Source organism: Neoarius graeffei, chromosome 26 (genome assembly GCF_027579695.1).
Source record: "Neoarius graeffei isolate fNeoGra1 chromosome 26, fNeoGra1.pri, whole genome shotgun sequence".
NCBI classification, from domain to species: domain Eukaryota; kingdom Metazoa; phylum Chordata; class Actinopteri; order Siluriformes; family Ariidae; genus Neoarius; species Neoarius graeffei.
In genome coordinates this window covers 32,569,485-32,585,814 of record NC_083594.1, presented here as the reverse complement: position 1 = coordinate 32,585,814, position 16,330 = coordinate 32,569,485, and the positions used below count along the sequence as shown (strand labels likewise).

The window sequence follows — 16,330 nt, the reverse complement described above, 5'->3', positions numbered from 1 at the left end:
TATACCTTTCAGCATTGATGGTGTCTTTCCAGATGTGTAAGCTGCCCATGCCACACGCACTAATGCAACCCCATACCATCAGAGATGCAGGCTTCTGAACTGAGCGCTGATAACAACTTGGGTCGTCCTTCTCCTCTTTAGTCCGAATGACACGGCGTCCCTGATTTCCATAAAGAACTTCAAATTTTGATTCGTCTGACCACAGAACAGTTTTCCACTTTGCCACAGTCCATTTTAAATGAGCCTTGGCCCAGAGAAGACGTCTGCACTTCTGGATCATGTTTAGATACGGATGCTTCTTTGAACTATAGAGTTTTAGCTGGCAACGGTGGATGGCACAGTGAATTGTGTTCACAGATAATGTTCTCTGGAAATATTCCTGAGCCCATTTTGAGATTTCCAATACAGAAGCATGCCTGTATGTGATGCAGTGCCGTCTAAGGGCCCGAAGATCACAGGCACCCAGTATGGTTTTCCGGCCTTGACCCTTACGCACAGAGATTCTTCCAGATTCTCTGAATCTTTTGATGATATTATGCACTGTAGATGATGATATGTTCAAACTCTTTGCAATTTTACACTGTCGAACTCCTTTCTGATATTGCTCCACTATTCGTTGGCGCAGAATTAGGGGGATTGGTGATCCTCTTCCCATCTTTACTTCTGAGAGCCGCTGCCACTCCAAGATGCTCTTTTTATACCCAGTCATGTTAATGACCTATTGCCAATTGACCTAATGAGTTGCAATTTGGTCCTCCAGCTGTTCCTTTTTTGTACCTTTAACTTTTCCAGCCTCTTATTGCCCCTGTCCCAACTTTTTTGAGATGTGTTGCTGTCATGAAATTTCAAATGAGCCAATATTTGGCATGAAATTTCAAAATGTCTCACTTTTGACATTTGATATGTTGTCTATGTTCTATTGTGAATACAATATCAGTTTTTGAGATTTGTAAATTATTGCATTCCGTTTTTATTTACAATTTGTACTTTGTCCCAACTTTTTTGGAATCCGGGTTGTATATATGAGTGTTTAGTCTACGTCTAGTTCATATCTAGAGTGTTTATACTGTTTATATTGTTTGTTTGAGTGTTGTCTTTGTGTAGTTCTTATCTAGTGTTTATACTGTTTATATTGTCTGAGTGTTTAGTCTATGTCTAGTTCTCATCTAGTGTTTATACTGTTTATTTATATTGTTTATATTGTTTGTCCAAGTGTTTAGTTTATACTGTTTATTTATACTGTTTATATTGTTTGTATATGTATATATAATGTATAGCATATTTGACAATAAAGTTGACTTGACTTGACTGTACAGCTGCTGCCAGCACCTTTGATCTGAAGGTGGGGCTATTAAATATTAGATCTCTTACATCTAAAGCGCTAATGGTTAATGAACTCATTACTGATCAGGAGTTTAATGTACTTTGTTTAACTGAAACATGGATTAAGCCAAATGAATATATAGCATTAAATGAAGCGAGTCCTCCTGGATACAGTTATATACACCAGCCTCGTATAACTGGCAGAGGAGGAGGTGTTGCGGTTATTTATAATGATTATCTAGGTGTAACACAAAAACCTGGTTATAAATTTAATACATCTGAAGTTCTTCATACTCATATAATGTATGTAGCCTCAAAAAATAAGTCTACCCAGTTAATTCCGTTACTTATTATTTACAGGCCCCCGGGGCCATATTCTGAGTTTCTTTCTGAATTTGCAGATTTTATCTCAGATCTGGTTATTTCCTTAGACAAAGCTTTAATTGTTGGAGATTTTAATATTCACTTCGATAACCCAGAAGACCCTTTGAAAACAGCGTTTGTGTCCATTTTAGATTCAGTAGGGATTAATCAGAATGTCATAGGACCGACCCATAATTGTGGTCACACCCTCGATCTAATACTAACATTCAGATTAAACATAGAAAATATAGTCATACTTCCACAGTCTGAAGTTATCTCAGATCATTATCTCATCTCATTCAAAATATGTCTGAGTAATAATATATGCACCTCACCACGCTACTGTATTAAACGTACATTCACGTCAACTACTGCACAGAGCTTTATAAATGATCTCCCAGAGTTATCAACTTTGATTGGGTCACTGTCAGCCCCTGCAGAACTTGATCAGGCAACTGAATGCTTAGAGTCAACATTCCGCCATACTTTAGATAATGTAGCTCCTCTTAAAAGGAAAATGGTCAGAGACAAAAAATTAGCACCCTGGTATAATGATGACACTCACACATTAAAACAGACCACTCGAAAATTGGAACGTAAATGGCGTCAAACAAAATTGGTAGTGTTCAAATTAGCTTGGAAGGAGAGCTTCCTGAAGTATAGAAAAGCTCTTAGTGCTGCTCGATCAACATATCTCTCCTCCCTAATAGAAGATAACAAAAATAATCCTAGATTCCTATTTAATACTGTAGCAAAATTAATCAGGAATAAGTCCACTATAGACACATGCACACTCGTAGTATGTAGTAGCAACGATTTCATGAATTTTTTTAATTGCAAAATTGAGAATATCCGACTAAAAATTCAAACTACTAATTTAAGGTCAGACAATGTAAGTGACCCTGTAGTTAACAATATAACTGTATCAGATCATCAATTAGAATGTTTTCCTCCCCTAAAAGAAACTGAATTACTTTCATTAATCTCCACATCAAAAGCCTCAACTTGTGTACTAGATTCCTTACCTACACATCTATTCAAACAGATAATACCTGAAGTAACTGAACCGCTTCTAAAAATAATAAACTCTTCTCTTACGATTGGCTATGCACCCAGATCCTTTAAACTAGCAGTTATCAAACCCCTGATTAAAAAAACCTGACCTTGATCCCTGCCAGCTGTCCAATTATTGGCCAATATCAAACCTCCCCTTTATCTCCAAGATCCTTGAAAAAGCTGTGGCACAGCAGTTATGCTTATATTTACATAGGAATAACATCCATGAAATGTATCAGTCAGGATTTAGAACTCATCATAGCAAAGAGACAGCTCTGGTTAAAGTAGTAAATGACCTACTGTTGGCGTCTGATCAGGGCTGTCTCTCGCTGCTTGTGTTGCTTGACCTTAGTGCAGCATTTGATACCATTGATCATTCCATTCTTCTGGATAGACTAGAAAATGTTGTGGGAGTTAAGGGAACAGCCCTCTCCTGGCTCAGGTCTTATTTAACTGATCGCTATCAGTATGTTGGTATAAAGGGTGATATTTCTAGACATACTGAGGTAAAGTTTGTTGTTCTACAAGGTTCTGTCTTGGGTCCACTACTTTTTTCTTTATATATGTTACCTCTGGGTGATATTATTTGTAAACATTGTATTAGTTTCCACTGTTACGCTGATAACACACAGCTGTATGTTTCTGCAAAACTTGATGAGAGACACCAGCTTAATAGAACTGAGGAATGTGTAAAGGACATTAGACACTGGATGCTTATTAACTTCCTTCTGCTTAACTCTGACAAGACAGAAGTACTTGTACTAGGACCACATACAGCTAGAAGTAAGTTTTCTGATTACACAGTAACTCTGAATGGCCTTTCTGTTTCTTCACGTGCAGCAGTAAAAGACCTCGGAGTGATTATTGACCCGTCTTTCATTCGAAACTCACACTGATAACATTACCCGGATAGCTTTCTTTCATCTCAGAAATATTGCTAAGATAAGAAATTTAATGTTACTACGTGACGCGGAAAAACTAGCTCATGCTTTCGTTACCTCCAGGTTGGATTATTGTAATGCCTTACTGTCTGGATGTTCCAATAAGTGCATAAACAAGCTCCAGTTAGTTCAAAATGCAGCAGCAAGAGTCCTTACTAGAACTAGAAAATATGACCACATCACCCCTGTCTTATCCACACTGCATTGGCTCCCAATCAAATTTCGTATTGATTATAAAGTACTACTATTGACCTTTAAAGCACTGAATGGTCTCGCACCACAGTACCTGAGTGAACTTCTGCTCCTCTATGACCCACCACGCCTACTTAGATCAAAAGGTGCAGGCTATCTGCTGGTACCTCGTATAGTGAAGGCTACATCAGGGGGCAGAGCCTTTTCTTACAACGCCCCACAGTTATGGAACAGCCTTCCAAGTAGTGTTCGGGAATCAGACACAGTCTCAGCATTTAAGTCTAGGCTGAAATCTGTTTAGTCAAGCCTTCTGTTAATGGTGTTTATGAGGTAAAGGTGTAGATTTGGAGGGAGATTTGTTTTGTGTAATTACCCCAGAGAGTGTGACTACACACAGTTCCTCTTTGGGGAGAACGTTGTTTTATAAGAAGCTTATTTTTATGTGGTTTATTTATTTTAATATTACTAACCCTATTTCCAGAAAAGTTGGGATATTTTCCAAAATGCAATAAAAACAAAAATCTCTGAGTTGTTGATTCACATGAACCTTTATTTAACTGACAAAAGTACAACGAAGCCCTGTGATAACCTGCCAACTTGTCTAGGATGTACCCCACCTCTCGCCCATTGTCAGCTGGGATAGGCTCCAGCTTGCCTGCAACCCTGTAAAACAAGATAAACGGCTATAGATAATGGCTGGCTGGCTGGCTGGCTGGCTGGCTGGCTGGCTGGCTGGCTGGATGGATGGATGGATGGAAGTACTAAAAAAATTTCTCTTCAATCGTTTTACTGACCAAGTTAATTGTATTTTGTAAATATAAACAAAGTTAGAATTTGATGCCTGCAACACACCAAAAAAAAAAAAGGGTAGGACATAGGCATTATTACCATTGTGTTACATCGCCTAACCCCTTTTAATAATACTTTTTAAATCATATGGGAACTGAAGATAATAATTGTTGCAGTTTTGCAATTGGAATTTTTGTCTATTCTTGCTTGATACAAGTCTTCAGGTGCTTAACAGTCCTCGGTCGCCACTGTCTTATTCTCCTCTTCATGATGCACCATATATTCTCAATAAGACAGATCTGGACTGGCAGCAGGCCAGTCAAGCACATGCACTTCATCTACAAAGCTATGCTGTTGTAGCCCGTGCAGAATGAGCCTACTGAAATAAGCATGGACTTCCCAGAAAGAGACATTGCCTTGATATGTCTCTTTAAAATCTCAACATATGCCCCAATATATCAATCGTACATTCACACACATGCAATTCATCCATGCTGTGGGCACTGATGGCCCTGATACCATCACAGATGCTGCTTTTTGCACCTTTCTCTGATAAACTGGATGGTCGTGTTCACCTTTGGCATAGAGAACTCAATGTCCTGTTTTCCCGAAAACAAGCTGAAATGTGGACTCATCTGACCACAGCACAGGTTTCCACTGTCTTTCGGTCCATCAGAGATGAGTTTGGGCCCAGAGAAATTGGCAGCTTTTCTGCATAGAATTGATGAATGGCTTCCTCCTTAGTTTGTAGTAGTTTGCTAATGCTTTGTCAAGCATAACTCCAATAACAATAATGAATAATATCGGGCAGCATGGTGGTGTAGTGGTTAGCACTGTCGCCTCACAGCAAGAAGGTTCTGGGATCGAGCCCAGCAGCCAATGGGGGCCTTTCTGTGTGGAGTTTGCATGTTCTCCCCGTGCCTTTGTGGGTTTCCTCCAGGTGCTCCGGTTTCCCCCACAGTTCAAAGACATGCTGTTAGGTTAACATGGGGCGGCCTGGGGCTGAAGCGCCCTTGAATAAGGCAACTAACCCCCAAGTGCTCCATGGGCGCTGTAGCATAGCTGCCCACTGCTCTGGGTATGTGTGTGCTCATTGCTCACTTGTGTGTGCATGCGTGTGCTCACTGCTTCAGATGGGTTAAATGCAGAGGATGAATTTCACTGTGCTTGAGTGTGCATGTGACAAATAAAGGCTTCTTCTTCTTCAAGTTGCATTTCTGGATGCAGCGGCAGACTCTGAAGTGACAAGAGTTTTCTGAAGTACTCCCAAGTCTACACAGGAAATTTGCCTGAATAAAATTTACTCAAATTGAAGAAAATTTTTTAGAGAGGGACCAAATGTTATCTGGTGAGAGTAAAATCTCTTTCATTTGAGTAAATTTTACTCAGGCAACTTTCCTGTCCATGTGGCTATATTTGGCATACCTGTATTAGCATGATGGTTTCTCAGGTAGTGCCGCCTGAGGGCTCAAAGGTCACGCACATTCAACAGTGGTTTCCGACCTTGCTCTTTACGCACTGAGAGGTCTCTGAATTCCCTGAATCTTTTCACAATATGTCGTGTAAATTTTGAAAGGCCTAAATTTGCTGCGACCTTGCGTTGAGAAATGCTCTTTTTGAATTGACTAGCAATTCTCTCACAAGTTTTGGCACAAAGGGTTGAGCCACAACCCATCTTTGCTTGAAAAGACTGAGCCTTTGGTGCATGTTCCTTTTATACCCAATCATGATACCCTCACCTGTTAACAATTAACCTGCTTATTGTGGAATCTTCCAAAATGGTGTTACTTGAATATCCTATAAACTTTTCAGTATTATTTTGCTTCGGTCCTACTTGTCAGGGTGCAAGCACTTATGGATGTATGTGCAGGGGAGAGCGGGGAAAGCAAGATGGAAACAAAGCCAAAATGTGAGACTAGAATCAAGGTCGTGGGACAGGCGAGGGTCAATCAATCGGTAGATGGGGCAATGCGGACAGGGCTAGGAGAGTAACGAGAAGGATACGAGAGCGAGGGTCGAGAATACAATAAAGTAGGCAGTAGAATAAAGGCTCGGTATGACAGGAATGAACACTGGATGATACTTCGCATCGAGTGAGAGTGGGAGAGGTGTTTATATAGCAGGGGCTGATGAACCAGGAAACGAGTGACAGGTGTATTTAATAAACAGGGGATAGAGGGCGCTGTGGTTTGTGGGTGTTGTAGTTCTGAGTGGCCATGTTTGTAGTTGGGTTCGGACTGGCGCTCTCGACAGCATTACTGACAGAACCCCCCGAGGAGCTCCCTCCAGGAGCTACATTCTTCCTAGGACATCCTCTCCCTCTGGGTGCAGGCTTGTCGGGGTGTTGGCTATGGAACTCCTGAGTCAGGAGAGGGTCCAGAATGTCCCTTGCTCCTACCCAGCTTCACTCTTCAGGTCCATAGCTCTCTCAATCTACCAGGTACTCAAGCTGACCTCTTCTGCACCTAGATTCTAGGATTCCATTTACCTGGGAAATGGGATCCCCTTCTGGACAAGGTGATGGGTGGTCTGGGGTGAGCATGTTTGTGGGCAGAGGGCCTTGGACGGCAGGTTTTAGGCAGGAGACATGATATGTGGGTGATAAACGACTGTGCGGTGGGAGCTCAAACCTGTAGGAGACTTCGTTGATACGTCAGAGCACCTTGTAAGGTCTGATGTAGCGTGCTTGTAGCTTCCTACAAGTATTGGTTTCCTTGAGGTCCCTAGTTGACACCCATACCCGGTCACCAGGAGAAAACTCAGGGTTGCCTCTCCTGTGCTTGTCAGTGTATTCCTTATACTTGGCAATGACAGACTCAATGCGTTGATGAACCTCCTCCCCTGATGAACTGGCTACGCGAGAACCACTCCTCCACTGCCTGTACCCGTGCCGGTGAGTCATCCCATGTGAACAGGGGGGTTGGTAGCTGAGTGTAGCAGAGTGCTTCAAAGAGTTCTGTGCATACTCGACCCATGGGATGAAATGGACCCAATCTCCCTGGTTCCGCATGCAGAAGATTCTGAGGAAACATCCTATCTCCTGGTTAGCCCTCTCTACCTGGCCATTGGACTGGGGGTGATATCCAGATGTGAGGCTCACCGAGACACCTAACCGCTCCATGAAACTGGCCCATAGATGAGAGATGAACTGAGGGCCATAGTCGCTGACTATGTCCTCTGGGATGCCAAAGTATCTGAATACTAACTGGAATAACAGTTCAGCGGTATGGAAAGCTGTGGGAATGCCGGGTAACAGGATGAGTCTCAGTGCCTTGGAGAACCTGTCGATGATGACCAGGATGGTAGTGTTGCCCTGGGATGGTGGTAGGTTGGTGATAAAGTTGATGGCCAGGTGAGACCAGGGTCTCTGAGGTACAGGGAGAGGGCAGTGGGAGGTGTTCGAGGTACCTTGGCTTGTGCATACTCTGTGCACGAGGAGACGAAATGGATGATCTCAGTCAACATATTCTCCCACCAGTACTTGTTCGGTAGCAGTTGGTGAGTACGATGACTGCTTGGGTGACCGGTGGCAGGAGATGCATGTGCCCAAGTGATGAGTTTACCTCAGAGATGGTTGGGGACCTACAGGTGGCCAGTTAGCTGGAGGAGTCTGTGGTTAAGACTCCCTTATCTCCTTGTCTAGGTCCCATGAAATCGCTTGGATGAAGCATTCGGGCGTGAGGATGGAGTGAGGTTCAGGATCGTGAAGAGATGGGCTGAAGACACGTGACAGGGCATCTGCCTTAGTGTTCTTGGTGCCTGGACGATAGTATATTATGAAGTGGAAGCACGTGAAAAACAGAGCCCATCGGGCTTGGCGTGGATTAAGTCTCTTGGCCTTCTTGAGATATTCCCAGTTCTTATGATCCGTAAGTATGACAAAAGGGTACAGTAAGTGGCTCCCCTCCAGCCAGGGTCTCCATTCCTCCAGAGCAAGCTTGATAGCAAGTAGTTCTCTGTTCCCGAGGTCATAGTTCCTCTCCGCTGAGGTGAGTTTCTTCAAGAAGAATGCGACTGGGTGGAGCTTGGGTTTCTTGCCGAAGTGCTGTGAGAGGACCCCTCCTACACCCATTCCAGAGGCATCCACCTCGACCATGAAAGGTCAAGTAGGGTCAGCGTGTTGGAGGATCAGGGCTGTAGTGAAGGTGGTTTTGAGCTTGTTGAAGGCCTCTTCGGCTGCAGGAGTCCAGTGCTGTATTGAGCGATATTTACAATAAGTAAATATCCAAGATAGCTGCCCCCCGCACGGCCATGGCTGAGTCGGAAAAGCCTGGAAAATTTACTTGTTTGCTGCATATATTTAAGAAACAAACATCCAAAATAACGCCTTTCACAGCCATAAGTTGGAAGAAGGTATATGAATGTGCAGAAAGATGGAAAGACCTAGAGGAGTGCATAGAGAAGCAAATTTCAGTGGAACACACGGACATGTGGGCTCAGGCTTTGGTGGATGTAATGAAAGTATCATACAGATACCACAGGAACTGCTATTCTCACTTCACTAACAAAACGAGGATTGCTAGGGCTGCCAAACGATATAAACAGGTGGAAGGACAGTGTAGTGCAGAAGCTACAGGTGGTATGACACTTCCTACTCCAACATCTTGAACATGTGAAAAGGTTACTCCAACCCCTTCCACAAGTACCAGGACATTACAGTCGGCAGAACCCCTACTGGTTAGCCATACAGCCTCACCTCACGTGAAGCATGTGCTGCCAGATATTTGCATTGTGTGTAAGAAGGATATCTTCATAACTTCAGGAAAAAGCAGACGAATCAGAGAGAAGCTTGTTCAAGCTGAAACAATTGATGCTGGTAAGTATGAAACTGTATTTCTTTATTTTCCATGGGTGGATTATGTAGGAGGTGGATTCGTGGGCGGATTTATAAATTTTATTCATGGATTAGATTACTCATGGGTGTCACATGAACTTTATTTCCTTGCATTGTAAACCAAGTTTAGTCATAAACTCCTCTACTACTACTACTACTCTGTGTTTAAAGCCATTTGTTGAACACAAGAAGACATGTATCAGGAAATGGTCATAAGCCCTGCCAGAATTTTTTGCATTCATTTTTTCTTTTTTTCTTCTTGTCAGATCTCCTCTGATTATAATTATCCTGTTTACTGAATTTACTGGTTTTTAGGTTTGCTGAGACAGGCAGCTGAAATGAAAGCCAATGAAAGCATCCTTGTGCATATCAGAGGACAGGATTGTGTGGCACTTGAAGTGAAATACCATAAAAGTTGCTACAGAAATTACACCTACTTCCTCTACAAAAAAACAGACAAAGAACAGTGAGTATTGGCTGGAATGTACTATGGACTGTCTCGTGAGCATTCTGTTCAAATTATAATACTCAATTATAATAACATGCCATTTTACTAAATGTAGAAAAAATCCTACAATTTCTGAATATCTTTTTTTTTTGGCTGCAGGTCTGAAAAAAACGTCTGTCCTTTATGAGAAGTCATTCGGCATTTTTTGTGAAAATGTCGTGGAAGCAAGGATCATTCGTCAGCATGAAGTGTTCCGGTTAACCAAACTTACAGCGATGTTTGTCAAGACTGTACAGGAACAAGAAGGATTCACTCTGTCATTCACTCTGTTAGAAGTAAGCACTTTCATTTTTGCTTTGGTCAGCAGTCAAATTTAGCAGGGATCCTTGATCCCACCCTTGATTTGTTGGTGGGCTCCCACAACCCTGGATAGATGATTCTGGTGAGCTTCTATTTTCATGACTCTTTGAACACTATCCCTTGGACATAAGAAGATCCTTATCATTAATCTTTATTAGCCCCCTGACCAGGAGTGTACAGATTTCTCCACAAGCCCTGACAATTGACAGTCTACACCCATCAGATAGTTCATTAAGTTACATATCACCACATGCTTTAGAGTCTGAACTGACCACTATAAATTAATATGTTCTTTGAATTTCTGTCCATGTGAGAAAAAGTTACCTAGTCAAATATAACTGATAAATAATATTTTTTATAGAAAAAATAAATGTTAATATTATTAACTTATATTATTATAATGTATCCTCTTTGCTTAAATCTGAATTAAAAAAAAATAAATTGTAGCTATACAAAATTAGGCCCCTTATTTCTCTGTGGGCTCCCAAATTTAAGACATTTTAGAGTCCGTCTAGCTCCAGGTCCCCCCCCATCACCCTAATTTTATTATCTACCTAGATTTTCCTCTTATTTTTTCTATCCTTGTTGGTTGACCCACGTTTTATTGTTCATCTGTGAATATCAATGCTGATCCACACTCTACATCCTCTTAATTTTCAGGAGTGGGAGACTTAAGGAACAACTGCAACTGAAATACCTACAGCTGACCTGCCATCAACCATCAAAGCATAATGCCAGTGAACTGGTTTTTGTGGAGAATATTTCAGTTGGATCCAGCTGACGGGTATCAGCAGGCCAGGCGTGCCGCAGCTCAGGCAGTTGTGGAGGCAAAAACTCGGAACTGGGAGGAGTTCGGTGAGGCCATGGAGGAGGACTATCGGTCGGCCTCGAAGAAATTCTGGCAAACCGTCCGGCGCCTCAGGAGGGGGAAGCAGTACTCTGCCAACACTGTTTACAGTGTGGGTGGGGAGCTGTTGACCTTGACTGGGGACACTGTCGGGCGGTGGAAGGAATACTTCGAGGATCTCCTCAATCCCACCATCACGTCTTCCACTGAGGAAGCGGAGGCTGATGACTCAGAGGTGGACTCATCCATTACCCAAGCCGAAGTCACTGAGGTGGTTAGCAAGCTCCTCGGTGGCAAGGCACCAGGGGTGGATGAGATCCGCCCCAAGTATCTCAACTCTCTGGATGTTGTGGGGCTGTCTTGGCTGACACGCCTCTGCAACATTGCGTGGCGGTCGGGGACAGTGCCTCTGGAGTGGCAGACTGGGGTGGTGGTCCCTCTTTCAATTTTGATTCAATTATAGAGGAATCACACTTCTCAGCCTCCCAGGGAAGGTTTACTCCAGGGTACTGGAGAGGAGAATTTGGCCAATAGTCGAACCTCAGATCCAGGAGGAACAATGCGGTTTTCGTCCTGGTCGCAGAACACTGGACCAGCTCTTTACCCTTCACAGGGTGCTCGGGGGTTCATGGGAGTTTGCCCAACCAGTCCACATGTGCTTTGTGGATCTGGAGAAGGCATTCGACCGTGTCCCTCGTGGTATTCTGTGGGGGGTGCTTCGGGAATATGGGATTCGGGGCTCTTTGCTAAGGGCTGTCCGGTCCCTGTACGAACGGAGCAGGAGTCTGGTTCGCATTGCCGGCAGTAAGTCAGACCTGTTCCCAGTGCATGTTGGACTCCGGCAGGGCTGCCTTTGTCACCGGTTATGTTCATAATCTTTATGGACAGAATTTCTAGGCGCAGCCAGGGGCTGGAAGGAATCCTATTTGGGAACCACAGGATTTCATCTCTGCTTTTTGCAGATGATGTTGTCCTGTTGGCTTCTTCAAACCAGGACCTTCAGCATGCACTGGGGCGGTTTGCAGTTGAGTGTGAAGCGGCTGGGATGAGAATCAGCACCTCCAAGTCCGAGGCCATGGTTTTCGACTGGAAAAGGGTGACTTGCCCTCTCCAGATTGGTGGAGAAGTCCTGCCTCAAGTGGAGGAGTTTAAGTATCTCGGGATCTTGTTCACGAGTGAGGGAAGGATAGAGCGTGAGATCGACAGGCGGATCGGTGCGGCCTCTGCAGTGATGCGGTCACTTTACCAGTCTGTCGTGGTGAAGAAGGAGCTGAGCTAAAAGGCGAAGCTCTCGATTTACCGGTCGATCTACATTCCGACTCTCACCTATGGTCATGAGCTTTGGGTAATGACCGAAAGAACAAGATCGCGGATACAAGTGGCCGAAATGAGTTTCCTTCGTAGGGTGGCTGGGTGCTCCCTTAGAGAGAGGGTGAGAAGCACAGTCACTCGGGAGGAGCTCGGAGTAGAGCCGCTGCTCCTCCACATCGAGAGGAATCAGCTGAGGTGGCTCAGGCATCTCTTTCGGATGCCTCCTGGACGCCTCCCTGGGGAGGTGTTCCAGGCATGTCCCCCCGGGAGGAGGCCCCGGGGAAGACCCAGGACACACTGGAGGGACCAAGTCTCTCGGCTGGCCTGGGAACGCCTCGGTGTTCTTCCTGAGGAACTGGCCGAGGTGTCTGGGGAAAGGGAAGTTTGGGCTTCCATGCTCAGACTGCTGCCTCCACGACCCGGCCCCGGATAAGCGGAAGAAGACGAGACGAGACAGTTATCACAGTACATGTGATGTATTGTAATAATTGATGACATAGAAAAAAATACACAAAAAATTCAGTTTCATGTCAAATTTCACCTAACTTTACCAAAAACTTTCAAATGGCATCAGGAACAGATTTCCATGTAGAGAAAAAAAAAGTATGTTTTCTGTACATTTTTTGAAATTTTCAACAAAAAAAATGACAAAATACCATATTTTCTTGAAAAAAACTTTTTTTTTTCTCATTGATGTCTATCATCAGCACAAGTGATGCTTTCTGGCCATCTAGCTGAACGTCCTAGCTCACAGCAGACAAAGTTTGAAGGTTTCATAAGCAGTATCTATGATGCTTTTAACAATTTCATCGAATTAGAGGCTAATTTAAAAAATGGGCGATTTTGACCCAAAATGCCATATAGCTCCATAATGTGCAAGATTACGATGTGACAACAACCAGACTCGGATTCTACAGGCTGAAATAGTCTAGAAAAACCTAAGTTCAAGTAGTCTGCTTGGTTTGGTCATGCCAAGGGCCCATGGCCTATACTGACACCAACTTTTTTTTGAGTGTGTTGCAGGCATCAAATCCTAACTTTATTTATATTTACAAAATACAATTAAGTTGGTCAGTAAAACTCTTGAAAATCTTTTCTTAGTGCTTTTTTCAGTTAAATAAAGGTTGATGTGAATTAACAAATCACAGATTTTTTCTTTTCATTGCATTTTGGAAAATATCCCAACTTTCCTGGAAATGGGGTTTGTATTGCCGCTTTTCCACGACCAATGCGGCTGAGTTGGGCTGAGTCGAGCTGAGTGGGGCTGTTGGAGTTGCATTTTGACTACAACCGCGCTGAACCGTGCTGGCTGGAAGTGGGTGGACACATTGGGTGGAGTTAGCGAAAGTGGGTGGACGTCACGTGATGTCGTTAGGCGGCGCAAACAGTGACAGTGAGCTTTTAAGCGGTAGTCTCATGACCCGGATAGTAAACAATAAACATGGAGGACATGGAGTCGTTAGTGTTGCTGGTCTTGGTGCTGTGGCTTGTTGTCACCGACAACGCCAACAGATACTGGCAAGAGCGTATAGATAAGGCGAGGCGCATAAGGCTTCAGAAATTCTCATAAAAAGTAATTCTTCTTCTTCCGGGTTTACGGTGTTTACAGATCCCAGCGTGCTCGCGGGGCGTGTGTGGGCATGTGAGGACACTCCCCCTCACCAATCAGTGCACAGGGGAGTGTCTCCTCACGCCCCTAGCCCCACTCGGCTCGGTTTGGCTCACTTCAGCCCTACTCCAAAACCGTGGGAGTTTTGGGTGCTGAGCAGGGCTGAAGCGAGCTGAGTCGTGCTGCTCTATGGTAGTCGAAACGCGAGCCGTGTCGGGCTGAAGTGAGCTGAAGCAAGCTGAAGTGAGCTGAAAAAGGGTAGTGGAAAAGGGCCATATGTGTGCCTATGTGGGTTTCCTCCAAGTGCTCCAGTTTCTTCCCACAGTCCAAATACATGCAGCTTGGGTCAACTAGCTATCTAAATTGCCCATAGGTGTGAATGTGAGTGTGAATGGTTGTTCGTCTCTGTGTTAGCCCTGTGTTAGCTCTGCAGGGTATTGAGGTATTTCACCTGACGTCACAGGGTCACGTGACACCCCGGTGTCTGCCATTTTGGACGGCAAGCTAGCTAATGTCAACATCATAGTACCTAGTATGTTGCTGTAGCAACGTTTACGTTCAGTCATTTGGATGACTGTTAAAACCTTTCAGTCTCAAGTTTTTCCTTTACTGTATTTACTAGTTTACTGAGCGAGCCAGCCCCGGAGCGCTAGCTAGCCCCGGCCAGCCCCGGAGCGCTAGCTAGCCCCGGAGCGCGGGGGTGTTGTGGCTCAGATGGCTAAGGCACCATACCATAAAATCCGGGGACCCGGGTTCGATTCCGACCTCAGGTCATTTCCCGATCCCTCCCCGTCTCTTTCTCCCACTCATTTCCTGTCTCTCTACACTGTCCTATCCAAAAAAAAAAAAAAGCCCCGGAGCGCTAGCTAGCGCCGGCCAGCCCCGGAGCGCTAGCCAGCCCCGGCTACCCCCGGAGCGCTAGCTAGCCCCGGAGCGCTAGCTAGCCCCGGAGCGCTAGCTAGCCCCGGCCAGCCCCGGAGCGCTAGCTAGCCCTGGCCAGCCCCGGAGCGCTAGCTAGCCCCGGAGCGCTAGCTAGCCCCGGCCAGCCCCGGAGCGCTAGCTAGCCCCGGCCAGCCCCGGAGCGCTAGCTAGCGCCGGCCAGCCCCGGAGCGCTAGCTAGCGCCGGCCAGCCCCGGAGCGCTAGCTAGCCCCGGCCAGCCCCGGAGCGCGCTCAGTAAACTAGTAAATACAGTAAAGGAAAAACTTATAACGGGCCATGTCTCAACAGACTAAGTTATTTGAATGACATTTAATAACATTTTGTTTATCCTGAGGACCGAAAGTAAATGAAAATGTGAACAAATCTTAGCTGTCAGTGAACAGTCCTGGTGGAAGCAGGTAAACGTCGTTCTCTAAGCCTGCTAACCTCAATTTTTGCAAATACCTCTCCCTCTGCTCGCCCTGTAAATGCCCTATGTCGCTGGATAGTGAAGGTGTTTTCTGCATCTCGCTCCTTTTTCTTTTATGTTTTTCGTTTGTCGCCTTCCTCGCATTCAAACTGATTCGAGCCGTGCCGTCCAAAATGGCAGCATCACATGACTTAGTCACGTGAGTGAAATACCTCAATACCACACCTCTAACCTGAAGTCAGCTGGTTCCAGCTTCCCCCACGACCCTGATGGATAATGCTGTAGATCATGGATGGATGGATATATTCTCAAGAAAACTGTGAAGTAGGCCTCATTGGGAGGAAGTTTGAACATGTGTGTTTGATGATAAAGTCCTTACTACTTACCCACCAATCAGTGTCTTCTTCCGCTAGAACCACAAGTACCTCTCCCTCCCTGAAGGTAAGCTCATCATCATGATCAGCCACACAGTCATACATGGCTTTCACCCGTCTCAGCTTTGACTTCATCTGAGTAAAACATAGAGTACAGCCCTTGCACATTATATAAACTTGAACACAGCTTACTTCCCTTTTTTCATGCTCTATTCAACAGTAGTTGTGCATGTGGTTAAAGAAGTTGTGCACCAAATTATCCTTAGGCATATCAAGTGAAAATTCAAATTCAATCCAAATTACTTGAAGCTGCTCTCACTGAATTCAGAATTGAATGCTAAACAACAAACTTTTTTACAGAATTAAAATATGTTTATCCGTTCTTGAGATATTATAAATCAAAGATTGAAAAAATGGCTTAATTTTAAGAAAACTGACGTTATATTATGTAACAGGATAACATGGTCCAAAATGGGCCTCATTAATGAATGAGATCAAATGTTTTTTCTTAATAACTTTATTTTTCAAGATATT

The 16,330-nt window shown here is 44.3% G+C and overlaps 1 protein-coding gene across 3 annotated transcripts in view; it reads right to left on the bottom strand.

Annotated features, from left to right (window-relative positions):
- Positions 1-16,330, bottom strand: part of unm_sa1614 (un-named sa1614) — a 173,380-nt gene that overhangs the window by 16,270 nt on the left and 140,780 nt on the right. For 2 of the 3 annotated variants that reach the window (XM_060910396.1, XM_060910399.1), the window contains one exon: positions 15,813-15,931. In XM_060910396.1, the coding sequence (XP_060766379.1) occupies positions 15,813-15,931 (119 nt within the window). Of the gene's footprint in view, positions 1-15,808; positions 15,932-16,330 lie in introns of all 3 variants that reach the window. The other variant, XM_060910398.1, reaches the window with a different exon arrangement.